Here is a 13,399-nt window from a genome sequence, read left to right as displayed (position 1 = left end):
ACACAATGCCTCTGTACTTTGAAAACAGAATACCTTATTGAATACAGTTAACATATTCATAAGTGTGACAATCATTCATTTTCTAAGATAAAGTACAGATTTTAGTAAGCTAGCTTCTATTTTTTTTGTCTTTGATACCTTATAATTTAGCATCTCATAATTCTGAGATGCAACAAAATTTGAACTTTGCATTTCATAATTACAACTTAGCTTTCTAAAGAAAATTAACTTGACCACCTTTCAACTGATGGGATACACCAGAAGTCTCTCTTAACTTGCCATAACTATCCAATCGACTGAACTTGAGCTATTTTTAACAACAAAGACCAAAGATGTGATTAATTTCATGCAGGATCATTTTTTTCCAAGAAAAAGGTTTACTTTATATGTTCTCTGCAGCATGTAAACAAAGGCTACCGTGCATCTTATCTATAAAGAATCAGCCTATCTGACTATCTTGTGTCAAACAGAAAATTAAGATTTTTTTTTTTTATGTTATTTTCCTTCCTTCAGTAATTAACTTTACAGAATACATAGTAGCTGGCTATGTGCCACACCTCATCTTAAGTTCACTGTATACCTTTACATAGAGCAAGAATCTGACACGGTTGTCCTACTTCTGAACTCTCTGAAGGGAGAAATTAAAGCGTACACACTGATAAATAGCGAGTACTTTCTGGTTCAGTTTTATTTTAGCTGAAAAACAGTTATAACTGACCACCTTTGTGGTCAGGTAGTTAATCTTATAACAAGAACATTATTCTAGTTGATCAACAACTAGAATAGTGCTCATCATTAGATTGCTAGGACCTTCTGACCCTAGCAACTTATGACAAGTTCCTGGAGTTTTATGAGAAGATATTTAAACTGAAGGCATGGGGTTGTTTTTAAAACAACCCCATGCCTTCAAAACAGCATAGATGTGATTAATTCAGTATCCTGTGTGGTCTGGATCAAAATACAAGACTTAAATCCAACTGACGCAGGCTGAATGAGAAAACAATTTTAATACTAGCAAACTTGAGTAACAGCTCAAGTAAAACCCAGAGTATGCCATATAGTGTTACAGGTAAGTAGCGTGATGAATGAGCGTCAGTGTTAAACCTTCTGGGATTAGAGGAGCTTCATAAAGCTGGGCAGGTTTACTCATTCTCTGTAAGTGTGTGTGTCCTTCTTTTTCTGCTTATTCTAGTCGTGGAAAATCAGAAAGCATTAAAACTTCACCTGAGGCTGACACCAGGCGTCTTGCTTCTATGGAGCTTCTGTGTCTCCGGCCAAGTGAACCCCGTTCGCAGTGCGGAGGAATGTGCATTAGCTTCGTCCCATGTGAGAGTCGGATTCAGCTCAGGCGCACCTCTCCCTGCGTCTCTAACCCTGTCCCCCTTCCCCACGGCAACATCCAATCCCACAGATAAGGTGCCATTAGCAGCCTTCCGTTGCAACTGTCATTTTATACATTAAACTGAACTGGCGTGTTCCAAGCGTGCGTGTATTGATTACAACGACCAGGCTCACTGCGTAAAACCATTTAATCTTCGAAATTGTTCATTCGTATAAAAAGCCACCAAGGAGAACAGCGATAATAACGTTCATTTAAATCCATGGAGAACATGCTGTTAAAGGAGGAGTCTACTTCAAAAGCTTCACTCTGTCTTTTAAAACTCTAAACTTGGGGTTTTTGGTGACCTTTTTGTTGAAAAGTGCCAACAGCTCATCTTCCGTTTTGAAATTTCTGTCACCAGCGAAAGAGTAGTAGGCTGCCAAAACCTGCAAAGGACAGAAAAATAGACTCCTTACCCAATGTTAAGTTATGATTTGTATTTAAAGATGGCCACATTCAGGGTAGAGGACAGATGTCAAGTTGAATACGTGTGCCATGCAGACAGCTTTCTTTCTCACCTTCTTTCTGAGTCTTTTCACTGACAGCTCCTGGTCAGGTGACTCTCTCAGCACTGCCTTGATGTTTCCCTTCCAGTTGAATTTGCCTGTGTGGGTGATCGGAAACATAGTTAGGTGTGGTGAGGGTCATTTCCTCGGGGAAAACAAAGAGCCGACACTGACCTCTGCTGGAATCTTAATACAAAATATTTTCTTATTTCTTTGGCGACGTAATTAATAAGCCACACACATATTCATTGAAGTGTGATGCCAAAATGTGCCAGAACTTTAAGTGAATCTAAGGCCGTGTTACCCTGAGACATGGCTTGATCTTCAGTTTCCTCTGACTCTGCAGCGTCATCAACTGCAAAAGAACAATATTTAATATAAAATCTGAAGTAAATATACATACAAACAACTTAACATAATTATGACATGCATGCTTTGAGAGCAGACCATTTAAATTTAAAGGAATAAAATGTTATTTACTCTTTATTTTCTTGGAAACTTCTTCAACGCCGTTCTCAGTCTGGTCTTCATCTCCTTTGTGTTTTCTCTTGCTATCCTTCTTTTTCTGTTTGCCTGCCTGGCCTTTCTCTGGTTCTTCTGCAGTTCTTTTTTCATCTCTCTTGGGAGCTTTTCCATTCTTTTGCTGACGGGCCTCTTTGCGCTCCCGTTTGTTCAGCTTCTTCTTCTTCTTCTCCTCCTCAGTGTTCGACTGGTCTTCTTGGTGCTCAGCTCCGTTGGTGTCCACTCGGATGTCAGCCTCCATGTCGGCAGGTTCTTTGGTCATTTGTGTGGCCGGAGGAGACTTATAGATGGGTGATAAAAAATTAAGTACATTTTTAAACATTTTTTTACATCCATTATTAAACAAGCAGACATATAAATTAATCTAGGTGTGCATATAAAAGGCCAGCGCTACAGAGCGCAAGGCTTCATTTCTCGTTGTAACATATAATTATCAAAATATCAATACCAGCAACACTAGAGCTCAAGTAACATTAACACATTAAGTGTAACATTAACACATTAAGTAAAGCAATAAAGTGCTTTTATAGGTCCTTATCAGAACATTTAAATACAACTAATAAATATACTGAAATCTAAGGCTTCAGACATCTTTTATACAAAAAAGACATGTTTGCTTCTAACTGATCAAAAGGTCCAAAGCACAAAAAAATGTGGGACGTCCAAGCGCATGAAGGTTATCTTGATAAAACAAGCTAAAATAACTTACACTGTCTGCAGCAGCAATTATTTCCCACACCTCCTCCTGTAGCCCAGTGTTTGATATTTTTAAACTGCTTCTTATCCAGTTCTGAAGAGAGAGAGAGAGAAAAAAAATAAATTTATCACTGATCATGTGGTCACAAGGCATTCACTCACCCATAGCTTTCCTCCGTCATTTAAAGCACTTTAAACGAAATGAAAGCTTTTAATGTTGTACGTAATACCAACCTGAAACTTTGCCTTTTTCCTCGGCACGTTTTCATAACCGCTAACTTGGTAGAGCACATCCCTCAGCTTAGCGCTGACCCCGGGTTTGTTCATGGCTTCATTGATTCTCTGCATGACAAAAGTACAACAAGACGAGCATTAAGAGAAGCAACCCTCCTTACTCACGCATATGCTAATGTTCAATGAGGGCTGCTCACCTGTAACCACTGCTTCTGTTTCACATCTCCTTTATTCGCCTTGGCCTCGTAACCTTTTCCACCGTATTTCTGATCCTCGCTGATACATTTAGTGTGGTTTTTGTAGTCCTCGCCCCTACGTGTGACACGACCAAGATGAGACACCATCTTAAATGTGGTGAAGTGCCTTGCAAAAAAACGTTTCAAAACACCTGGAATTCTTTTCACATTCTGCAATGTCGTGTTCCAGCCACTAATTATAATGTATTTTACTATGATTTTATGTGTTAGAATTGCACGACTCGCCACAAAACATGAAAGGAATAAGGTGCTCTGACACAAAATTGTGTAAATATCAAGAACATTGAATTGGCAGCATTATACTTAATATTGTGTTTTGGGTTTTTTTTTAGTGGGGACACAGAAGCTGGTTAGAGTTGATGGGAAGATGAGCTAAATGGAGGGCAATCCTGGATAGGATCTGGTTTGGGATGTGGGAGAGGTTCCTCCATGATAATGACATGAAGCATATGGCCAGTGTCATTGGACTTGTTTAAAATGAAGCACATTTTGACAATACTGCATCTATAAAAAAAAAAACCCAGCTGGTAAAAGAAAACAGTTATTACCAAAAGTCTTTTCCGCAGTCGATACAGGACAGAACTTGGCACCCACGGCACTTCATTACATGTTTGTCGACTTGGGCTTTTTTCAAGGATTCGCCACATGCGTTGCAGGTGAAGAACACCATAATGATACGCTTCTCTTCGTGTCTTCTTTACCGTGGACTCTTCTCAGGCAGCCAACATGCGGGACAAATTAATAGCGCCCTGGTAAAACCAACCAAAACCGATTAAACTTACACGCTTAAATAGGACCAGGCTGGCCGTTTGCTCGGTTAAGCTAACGTCGTTTACCGTTAAAAACAACGGCTGCACGTAGCGACGGATATCAGTAAACCTTCGGCTTAAGCTTCAGTGAAAACCATGCGAAGCACACGTTCCTTTCGAATCAACTTTTTCAAAACACACGTGACATTGTCCGGACTTAAGAACTACAAGGTTGGCGTTCCGACGTCAAACGCATCTCAGAAAAACAGAGTTCCTGGCTCAACTAGACTAGACACTGGAGAGTCGTCCGTCAATGCTGCCGCCATGTTGTGAGTGGCTTTAGTTCAACAGTGCCAAGAATCGGAACACCTTCAATTTCTTTTTCTTCTTTTTTATCAATTGCCCCCTTTTATTCTTTACCTGAATGTAAACTTTTGAATTATTTTATTTGGAAAACTGTTTCCAATGCTACTTCCGCACTCGAGCGATGGGACGTGCCACACGCAATATGGCAGAAGAGCTGACGTATCGTTTCTAAGGGGCAAGGAAAGCATCTATAGCGTTTGGGCCTGTGACTGGAAAAATCTTCCGTAGTTTTATGAAGGTTTTTAAAACATGCTCCACGGTTAACGTTTAAGCGTACAATTTTCAAGTTTTGTAAGAAAACTGCCACTGTTTGAGCCATGTTTCGATAGTTCAAAATGCGTGATGTACCAGGAAGTGACGTAGTGTTTATGCTGTGGTAAAGTGACCGATCATCCCAATAAAAGGTGGGGAATATTTGTCTTGCAATTTGGACTAATTTAAGATCTGCTTTTAACCGAACGATTGACAATGGGGAATATCTCTTTGTTGAATCTCTACGTTTTCGCAAAGTGTTGCGCGATGTAGGTTTACGTCACCTTCTGTGGCCTCGACGCCGCCTCGACTGTTCCGTCCAATTTTTGCATGGGTGGTCTCGTAGCTCAGACTCCGTATTCCGCGCTGTTGTTGAACGGTATAGATATGCATTATGATTTCTGAAAGTGCTGTTGGGTTACCAGTCAGCCTGAGATGCACAAGAAGAGGTCTGTTTATCCAGCAGTTGTTCTTGACTCGTGACTCTTGTGTTTTGTTTTTGTGGAGTAGTTGCAGCAGCTGGTTTGACCATGGACACCCTGTCCGGCCACAGCTCCTATCTCCTCCAGCAGCTCCAGGAGCAGAGGATTCAAGGGCTTCTCTGTGACTGCATGCTGGTGGTGAAAGGTGTCTGCTTCAAGGCCCACAAAAATGTCCTGGCTGCTTTCAGTTCCTATTTCAGGTGCCTTGATGTCATTATTTATTCAAAGTTATTTATTTTGTTCAATTTCAGTGAGATGTTTAAAAAAAAAAAAAACAACCAATTGAGTACAGGTGCAACTAAACCAAATCATCAAAAAGTTCATTTATTTTAGTAATTCCATTTAACTTGAAATTCAGACATGATATAGAATCATGGTAAGATTTTTTTTTTTAATACAAGAGTTATTTTAAATGTTTATTATTGTTCATTTATATATAATTATAGCTAAGAAAACGTGTACAATTAGATTTCACAACCTCTACACACTGCCTACATTTCTTCAATGTAATAGAGAAGCTGTAAAGTGAACAAAAGATTAGGGTGACGGCAAAGAGGCCTTCCAACCGGAGAGCTCATCACTGAAAATAAATCATCGCAATACCAATAGAAACAGACAAAAAGATGGTCAACAATTACAAAAAGGGTTTGGTTGTTGTACGTACAAAGGTTGTTTTTTTTTTCCATTGATTGTTGAGAATATTCTTCAATAACTTTTGCCTTTTTCATTCTTTATTAAAATATAAATAGAAACAGAGAAATCCCTCGCCCCCCAAAAATTAACCATTTACGTCGATTTAGTATGTTGAGATATCTGTTGCATTTTCTAGCCGAATTAAACTTCTAGGCTCAACGAAGGTAAGTTTACAAGGGACTGAATCATTTTTTGATTTTGTAAGAATTCTTTTTTTATTGGTCTTCAAATTAAAAATTTTTTGGGAAAGTTTGGTTGTCAATATCTCAAAGCCATAATCAACCAAAATAAAATATATTAATATATATCACATTTCAATGAAATTACAGCAATAATAACAGTTCGATGGTATTCTAATTTCCTGAGATAATCCTGTACATGTTATTGAGCTCTGGATTGATCTTTTCAGGTCTTTGTTCCAAAACTCTCCCAGTCAGAAGAACGACGTGTTCAACCTGGTGACCCAGGATGTCGGCGGCATCGGCCAAATGCTGGACTACATGTACACCTCCCATATCGACATTAATCAGGACAACGTGCAAGCTCTCCTGGACATTGCTCAGAGTCTGCAGGTCCCGAATGTGCAGAGCATGTGCAACGCTTTCCTCAAACCCTGCCCGCCTCCCGTAGAGATGCCTTCGTTTGCCCTCCCAGGCATGCTGAGCTCAGAGCACGACTGCCTTTTGGGGAGTAACCTGCCACATGATGTTGACCTCCACTGCCCGCCTGACCCCCAGAGGTCGGGCTATTACGGTGACATGGATCACACAAGGAGGATGCCGGGGACGGGGTCTCACAGCAGCTCGACGTGTGACGTACAGAGCGGCTCCCAGGCGCCTGCAGAAAAGCAGCTCATTCACGGTTACAAACTCCGTAATTTCTACAGTAAGCAGTACTTCAAACAAAGTGCAATTCAGACAAACAGCGCATCCTCAAATCAAGGGCCTCTGGTATTGGTGGAAGAGCAGCAATGTCAGCTCGGAATGAGTCAGGGTGGCAATAGCGCTCCTGTGATTTTAGGAAACACGGTCCAGCCCAGCCCTCCTTGCACATCTGTAACAGCAGAAAAAAACGGCGTCTCTTCTTTGACCCCTTTGAATAATTTAAACACCCCCGCCTGCGACCCGACCGACTCCCCAATCAACAAGCCCGTGCGTCCCAAGAAGACCGTTTACCTGAAGAAATACAATTACCTCCGGTCTCAGAAAGCCTTAGAGGAGATGTGCGCCGAGTCGGTCGCCGAGCCCGTCCTCAGCTGTCCCAAAGAGAGCCTTCAAGGGGGGCCCGTTGCCCACGCTGAGGCTCCGGATGAAGCTCCGGATGAAGCTCCAGAGGCTCCCATCGGCAGCAGCCCTTTAGGAAGAGAGGAGTGTTCTGGGGCAGCAGACACGCAGCTTCCTAGTCCCCCACCTGGAAACAAAGAGGAGCAAAATCTGAAGCCTCAGTCGGAGCCTCCTCACCAAGCGGGGCACAAGCAGTACTGCTGCCAGTTGTGTGGGAAGATCTTCAAACATCCGAGCAACCTGGAGCTGCACAAGCGCTCTCACACCGGTATTACATGTCTGCACTAACGTACTTCATCTTTAACAATTCATCGGACTGTTTCAGACACAAACTGGAATTTTCTGCTTCCAGGTGAGAAGCCGTTCCAGTGCAACGTCTGCGGCAAGAACTTTTCTCAGGTATCCTCCCCGCCACATAGTCTCATATTTCACCTTTGTTCTTAAATAGTTGGGTCGTAAAGAGACACCGAGGGGATTTTATCTTACAGGCAGGCAACCTGCAGACCCATTTGCGGCGACATTCCGGAGAGAAGCCGTACATATGCGAGCTGTGTGGTAAAAGGTAGTACAAGTTAGTTTCTAGATCAGCTCATTTAATAATTCTCCTTTTAACTTCAATGTGTCGATTTTAGAAGCCGAAATGGGGCCATGGTCCCAAAAATAACAATTGAGTTTTTTATTTATATTAGATTTCACTTGGCTTTCTTTGTTTTCTTGTTTTTTGGGGGGGGGTTTCATAATGTCCAGAGTTGGGCACAATAAATGTTTTTAGAGCACACACATATATATATAGCTCCTGAATTTGGAATTTATGGCTATGCAATAATGATTGGCATACTATCAAAACGCAGTGACACCTGTCACTGAAAGATTTCTTGGCACCCCAGGTAGATTTATGTAGCAGTAATTTTTTTAATCACAATAGCAAAATATCATTTTTTTAAAAATCCAACCTTTAATTTTTTCCAAAAAAAAATTCAATTTTGAGAATTACTTCTTTTTTTTTTAATACCCAGTAGCTCAAATGTTGGGACCACTAACAAACCCTTTAAAATATGTGCACCTAAAGTATTATTTATTTATATTTTTTAATGTTGATCACATTTTCTGGGGATTGGCAATCCATGACTTTGTGCTTCTTGGGGGTATAAAAAAAATGACGTGACAGAGATGAATTTCCTTCTGATCCATATTTTTTTCCCACTGTGCATAGTAAGCATGGTAAATAACTAATACTTAATATTGTACTTTTCCTCACTAACTAAATGTGCTCAAATTAAATTTTTATACAATTTTTATAGTGAGATGAAGCCACTGCAAGAAAAACAAAATTCTGCACGTCTAAAAGATGGGTGCTGTCAAATGCGTCCGTCTGTACAAATTGGTGTACAGTTTGGGATCGTACGCAGCTTTAAGCTAAATAACAGATTTTAATGTTAGCCCAAATCGTTGTTTGCCAGCTTTACTGCATCGGGGGACGTCCAGCGTCACAAAGTGGTTCACACGGGAGAGAAGCCGCATCTGTGCGACATATGCGGCAGAGGTAACGTTACGTCTCTCGGCGTAAACAAACACGTTTTTGTCGCTCGCATGTTTCTTCGCAGGCTGAACTGAACTTGTGTCTCTTGCTTAGGATTCACCAATTTGAGTAATCTCAAGGAGCACAAGAGGACTCATGCAGCAGACAGGACATTCACCTGCGATCAATGTGGAAAGTCCTTCAACACACACAGGAAGCTGCTGAAGCACAAGGCCCGCCATACTGGAGAAAAATCCCACATCTGTGCCACTTGTGGTAAGGAATGACCTTTTACCAAGAGATTAGATACGGAGTGGTTGTTTTCTGGCCTTTTTTCACAATTGCATGAATTTCCTTTGTGTCTGAGTAACCGAATGCATATTTGTAGAGCATATAATAATTAGTTTTTGTTACCTGTCACTATATGATCATTACGTAAAGTCTATGTGGGTTGTTTCTCTTAGTGGTCATGATAAATATGATAAATAAATCAGTCAGGAGGAGCTTCAAACGATAACGTTCGCTGCCTGCAATTTGTTTCTCGTTCATATCTTTGTAATGCAATAAACACGCAACCACAAACCCATCCATTTATCCAGACAGGATGTAGGAACAGAGATCCTACATGTCATTTCAAAGAATTGAAAAGTATTCATACATGTCTACTAGTCTAATTATATACCTTGAAAATGTTACTTTTCTCTTATGAAAACCCAGCTGCAGAAGTCAGACTAGATTCCCTTTAGTTTAAATAAAGTAATAAGCTAAAAATGTGTTCATAAGTAGACTTAAAAAGCGGTTAAGGTGGTAGAGATGAAAGTTCAGTTTTCAAACTGATTGCAGACAGTGTATTTAGTTCTGTTGGATAGAAACGGTTTTTACTTCTCACTGCAACCATTGAAGTTCTTCCTTTCTCTCTCCGTTTGTCCGTTTTATCGAACTTCAGCTCCCCCGGGATGACGAATCCCACTAAAACTAGCGGCTTAATGTGAAATCCAAGCGGTCTTTTATATCTACGGTGTTTTCCTTCATCCAGGAAAGCGCTTCATTGACTCAGGAGACCTTCAGCGTCACATACGATCACACACTGGTGAGAAGCCTTACGTCTGCAACACCTGCGGAAAGAGCTTCACCCGCTCCGCCATGCTGAGGAGGCACAGCAACATGCACTGCAAGGGGCCGTCTGTCCCCAGCCCGACCGCAGCCAGCTCTGAGCAGACTCAAAATTCGAATGGATCGGCCTCGTTTACTAAATCACTCCGCCGGGGTAAACCATCAGCTGCTGCAACCGACCGGCAGTTTTCTGCCGTCGTGCCTGACACAGATTTAGGGAAACCCTCATCGTGCAGTCCTCCGCCCACACAAGCAATACAACCCATAGAGACTCCAGGACCCAGCATGCACCTTAACCCCGCACTGACCTCCCTTCCAGAGCTGCGCTCCCTGGTTCCCCATCACCTCCTTTCATCTGGCCACCAGGAGAGAAGCGTCGCTCTGCTGCCCGCCGACCGCCTGAAGCTGAACAAACCCACTCAGGAAGCCGTGTACGGTCCGTACGTGGAGAACGGCAACACGTGTCTGGACAGAGACCCCGCTGGCAGACCCTACCTGGCTCCGTCGGACAATCCCTGCGGTTCCTTCACGGGGTCCGGCAGGCCCCACAGGTCGAGCGAAGGCCAGTTTATCTCCAGTGTGACTCTGTGGGGCCTGGCGATGAAGACGCTGCAGAATGAGAACGATAACGACATGGAGCAGTAAACTGTTGCGTCGTGCTTCAGCACAGGAGCAGCTTAGCCACACTTACAAGTTGCTCCGTTCTTTAAGGTTGACTTCATCATGTGAACAGTTGCTCTCATCTCAGAGAAAATTTCCATCAGAGCTACTACAAGTCAATGAACTGAGAAACAAACCCAAAAAAAATCCTAAACTTCTGAGAGCTCTTTAAATACATGGGTGTTGTTCCTGTGGTAACAGCTCAGTCTGAATGATGAAACGGCAGATGTTTAGCTGATGACTGCTCAACGGGACGCCCACTATTTACTGAGATGTGCCACACTGAACCTTTAATTGTTTACTAGAAAATGAATTACTGTTATATTGGCATGAAAAGCCTGTAATGAAGCAAAATGGTTTATCTTTCACATGCAGCAGTGCACTTTTAAATCATTGCTCAAGACAGATGTATTTTCATGCGATATTGAATTCTGGTCAGGTAACAATAAACCAGCTGTTTTTAATAAGAGCACTTCTCTGCACTATTTTCTCGTCGATTTCAAATGAAAATCTCTGTGACTGTATGAATCTCCTTCATCAGGTTATCTTGCTTGGAAACACGTTGATCAGACCCAACAATACATACTCGCGATCATTGTATATGTAGAGTGAACTTTTAATGTTTTAGCATGTCAAGGCATTTTTGGGCAATCTCATGCTGAACGCATCAAAACTGGCTTTGGATTGGATACATTTCTGGAAAGAATCTGACTACACCGCGATTGAAAATGGGTGAACCACACTGGAATTATTTTTTTTTTTTTTGTACAAAGCAATTTAAATGAGTTCTACCAAGATAGGTTGTCAAATACCCACCTAGAATTAGCTTACTGATGGCAACAAAGAGTCTGTGATCTATCTCTGACATGCTAAGGAACATTTCTCCAACTATTAGTTGGGTGGTGAGATATATATATATTTCAACCTGTAATTTTGATCCTGTGTGAATTATCAAAAAAAAAAATTCACGATAAAAATAAACTTAGTCAATTCTTGTTTTTATAATTAACTATGTTTTTTTTTCTGTTATAATAGTGCTCTTCCTTCTGAGTGAATGGAAATCTCAAACCAACCCATTAGCTCCATGGATTCTATAGATCATGCATACAATAATAATACGCAATAATACATTTTAAAAACTGCGGTGATCTTTTGCAATTAAACCAAAAGTTGGTCTTTCATCAGAACCTTGATCCAAACCACACTCTGTGAGGAAGAAAGGCGTTAAAACAGAGCAGTACAGTTTTCACTGACTCGTCCACATTGGGCTTTCTTTGAGCTCACGACTTTACAGGTTAAATACATCTAGCTACTGTCAAAGGCGTATGCTGCCTTAACCACCTTTAACATTGGGAACCAGCAGCCAATGCCCACTGCCGTAACGTTGTTGTAATGCTGCTGAAAAGACTACAGAGGGAGCTAGAAACGATGCAGCTTGTGACTAAACATCTACAGGCGACAAAACGCCACAGAGGTACCAGATGTGGCAGATGTTCTCCTGGTCGGCGAACTGAAGGCATCTCTTGCAGATCACTCAACACAAGGTCAACGAAATAATAATAATAATAATAAACAAAATGTTGAATAATGTAGCAAGTAATGCGATGTGCGTGCACTCACTCCATGTGCCTTAAGATATGAACATTGCTCATGCGGCTGATATGGTTTCATGGACGCCGTTAGTGAACTGAAGCTGTCTGAAAAGAAAAGCGCATCCAGCGAGCGCCATGCGCCAGTAATCATTGCGCCGACATGTAGACGCTGCACAGAGTAGGCATCATTTGCTACGCTTTCCGATGATTGGCCATCATTGTCACAAAACACAGGCCTTGTTATAGCTCCGTGCCTGCTGGATTGGTTGCCTGGCAACCCGTGGGATAAGTCTGTTATCACAGTGTCCATTCTCCTTCATTATCCTTTACATCAAGTCCTCCACACTATGACGGGAAGGAAGGAGGAACCTTTAGGCTGGACGGTCTGCCTGACCCTCTCGTGCCTCTTGTGCTTTACGCACAGGTCCAAACGGATCACGAACAGAAAACAGGGCATGCAGCATCCAGTCGATCTGGAGAAGGTCTGAGTTGGTGGTTAAGGGATTTATTAAAGCCATCTGGATCAGTCGACCCACGTAAGAGCTGGACAAAAGCGAATAATCACAATCGTTTTCTCCAGCCGTCATTATGCGCCTCGTTACATCCATCAATAAAGCAATTTCAGATTTTTCTATAAACGCGTCAAATTATTCAAACACAGTTAAATCGCTGCTACAAACCGTGTTCTCTTATTGACTGAGACTGAGTTGCTTTTTGTCCCTTTTTCTGTTTTGCTGCTGACCTTTTCAGTTTTTTTGCGGTTAACCGTCTCTGTCGCCATAGATACGTTGACAAGAAAGTTACCAAAATAAAAGCATAAAAACCTTAACGCCAGATAACTTTACTCAGTTGACCTTTGCAGGACAAAAAGGAATGATGTGAAGCCTTTTCTTTTTTCTTTTTTTTTCCAGCATTTTGAATGAGTTTTAACTTGGTCCCAGGCAACATTTCTTGTGAGGCACACATGGGTTGGAAATGGGCTGAAAAAAATCGTAGGATAATCCACAGGTTCCATCATGGCCCTATTTTATAAACCCGTAAAGGCCGTATGTTGGGAAAATCTGGGTACAATTTGGGTCCCAACTAGGCAAAGT

At 41.6% G+C, this 13,399-nt stretch overlaps 2 protein-coding genes across 3 annotated transcripts; one reads left to right on the top strand and one right to left on the bottom strand.

Moving 5' to 3' along the window:
• Positions 1 to 1,511: 1,511 nt before the first annotated feature.
• lyar (Ly1 antibody reactive) lies at positions 1,512 to 4,680 on the bottom strand. Its single transcript, XM_005808456.3, has 9 exons — positions 4,433 to 4,680; positions 4,145 to 4,345; positions 3,537 to 3,651; positions 3,340 to 3,447; positions 3,119 to 3,199; positions 2,368 to 2,689; positions 2,192 to 2,242; positions 1,900 to 1,985; positions 1,512 to 1,767 (listed from the first exon to the last, which is right to left on the bottom strand). Exons 2-9 carry the CDS (start codon positions 4,264 to 4,266, stop codon positions 1,630 to 1,632), a joined length of 1,023 nt encoding a protein of 340 aa, XP_005808513.1. The 5' UTR covers positions 4,267 to 4,345; positions 4,433 to 4,680; the 3' UTR covers positions 1,512 to 1,629.
• A 187-nt stretch (positions 4,681 to 4,867) lies between these two features.
• zbtb49 (zinc finger and BTB domain containing 49) lies at positions 4,868 to 11,182 on the top strand. 2 transcript variants are annotated; one of them, XM_014472299.2, is made up of 8 exons: positions 4,868 to 5,115; positions 5,474 to 5,645; positions 6,548 to 7,689; positions 7,774 to 7,820; positions 7,910 to 7,983; positions 8,882 to 8,964; positions 9,055 to 9,216; positions 9,977 to 11,182. In XM_014472299.2, the coding sequence occupies exons 2-8, from the start codon at positions 5,494 to 5,496 to the stop codon at positions 10,696 to 10,698; spliced, it is 2,382 nt and encodes a 793-aa protein (XP_014327785.1). In that variant the 5' UTR covers positions 4,868 to 5,115; positions 5,474 to 5,493; the 3' UTR covers positions 10,699 to 11,182. The 2 variants fall into 2 exon arrangements, with proteins under 2 accessions (XP_014327785.1, XP_023181212.1); XM_023325444.1 differs by lacking the exon at positions 4,868 to 5,115 and adding an exon at positions 5,259 to 5,342.
• The last annotated feature ends 2,217 nt before the right edge of the window (positions 11,183 to 13,399 follow it).

Source organism: Xiphophorus maculatus, chromosome 20 (genome assembly GCF_002775205.1).
Source record: "Xiphophorus maculatus strain JP 163 A chromosome 20, X_maculatus-5.0-male, whole genome shotgun sequence".
Classification (NCBI taxonomy): Eukaryota; Metazoa; Chordata; class Actinopteri; order Cyprinodontiformes; family Poeciliidae; genus Xiphophorus; species Xiphophorus maculatus.
Note: the sequence above shows the minus strand (reverse complement) of the source record. Positions and strands in the feature narration are given on the sequence as shown.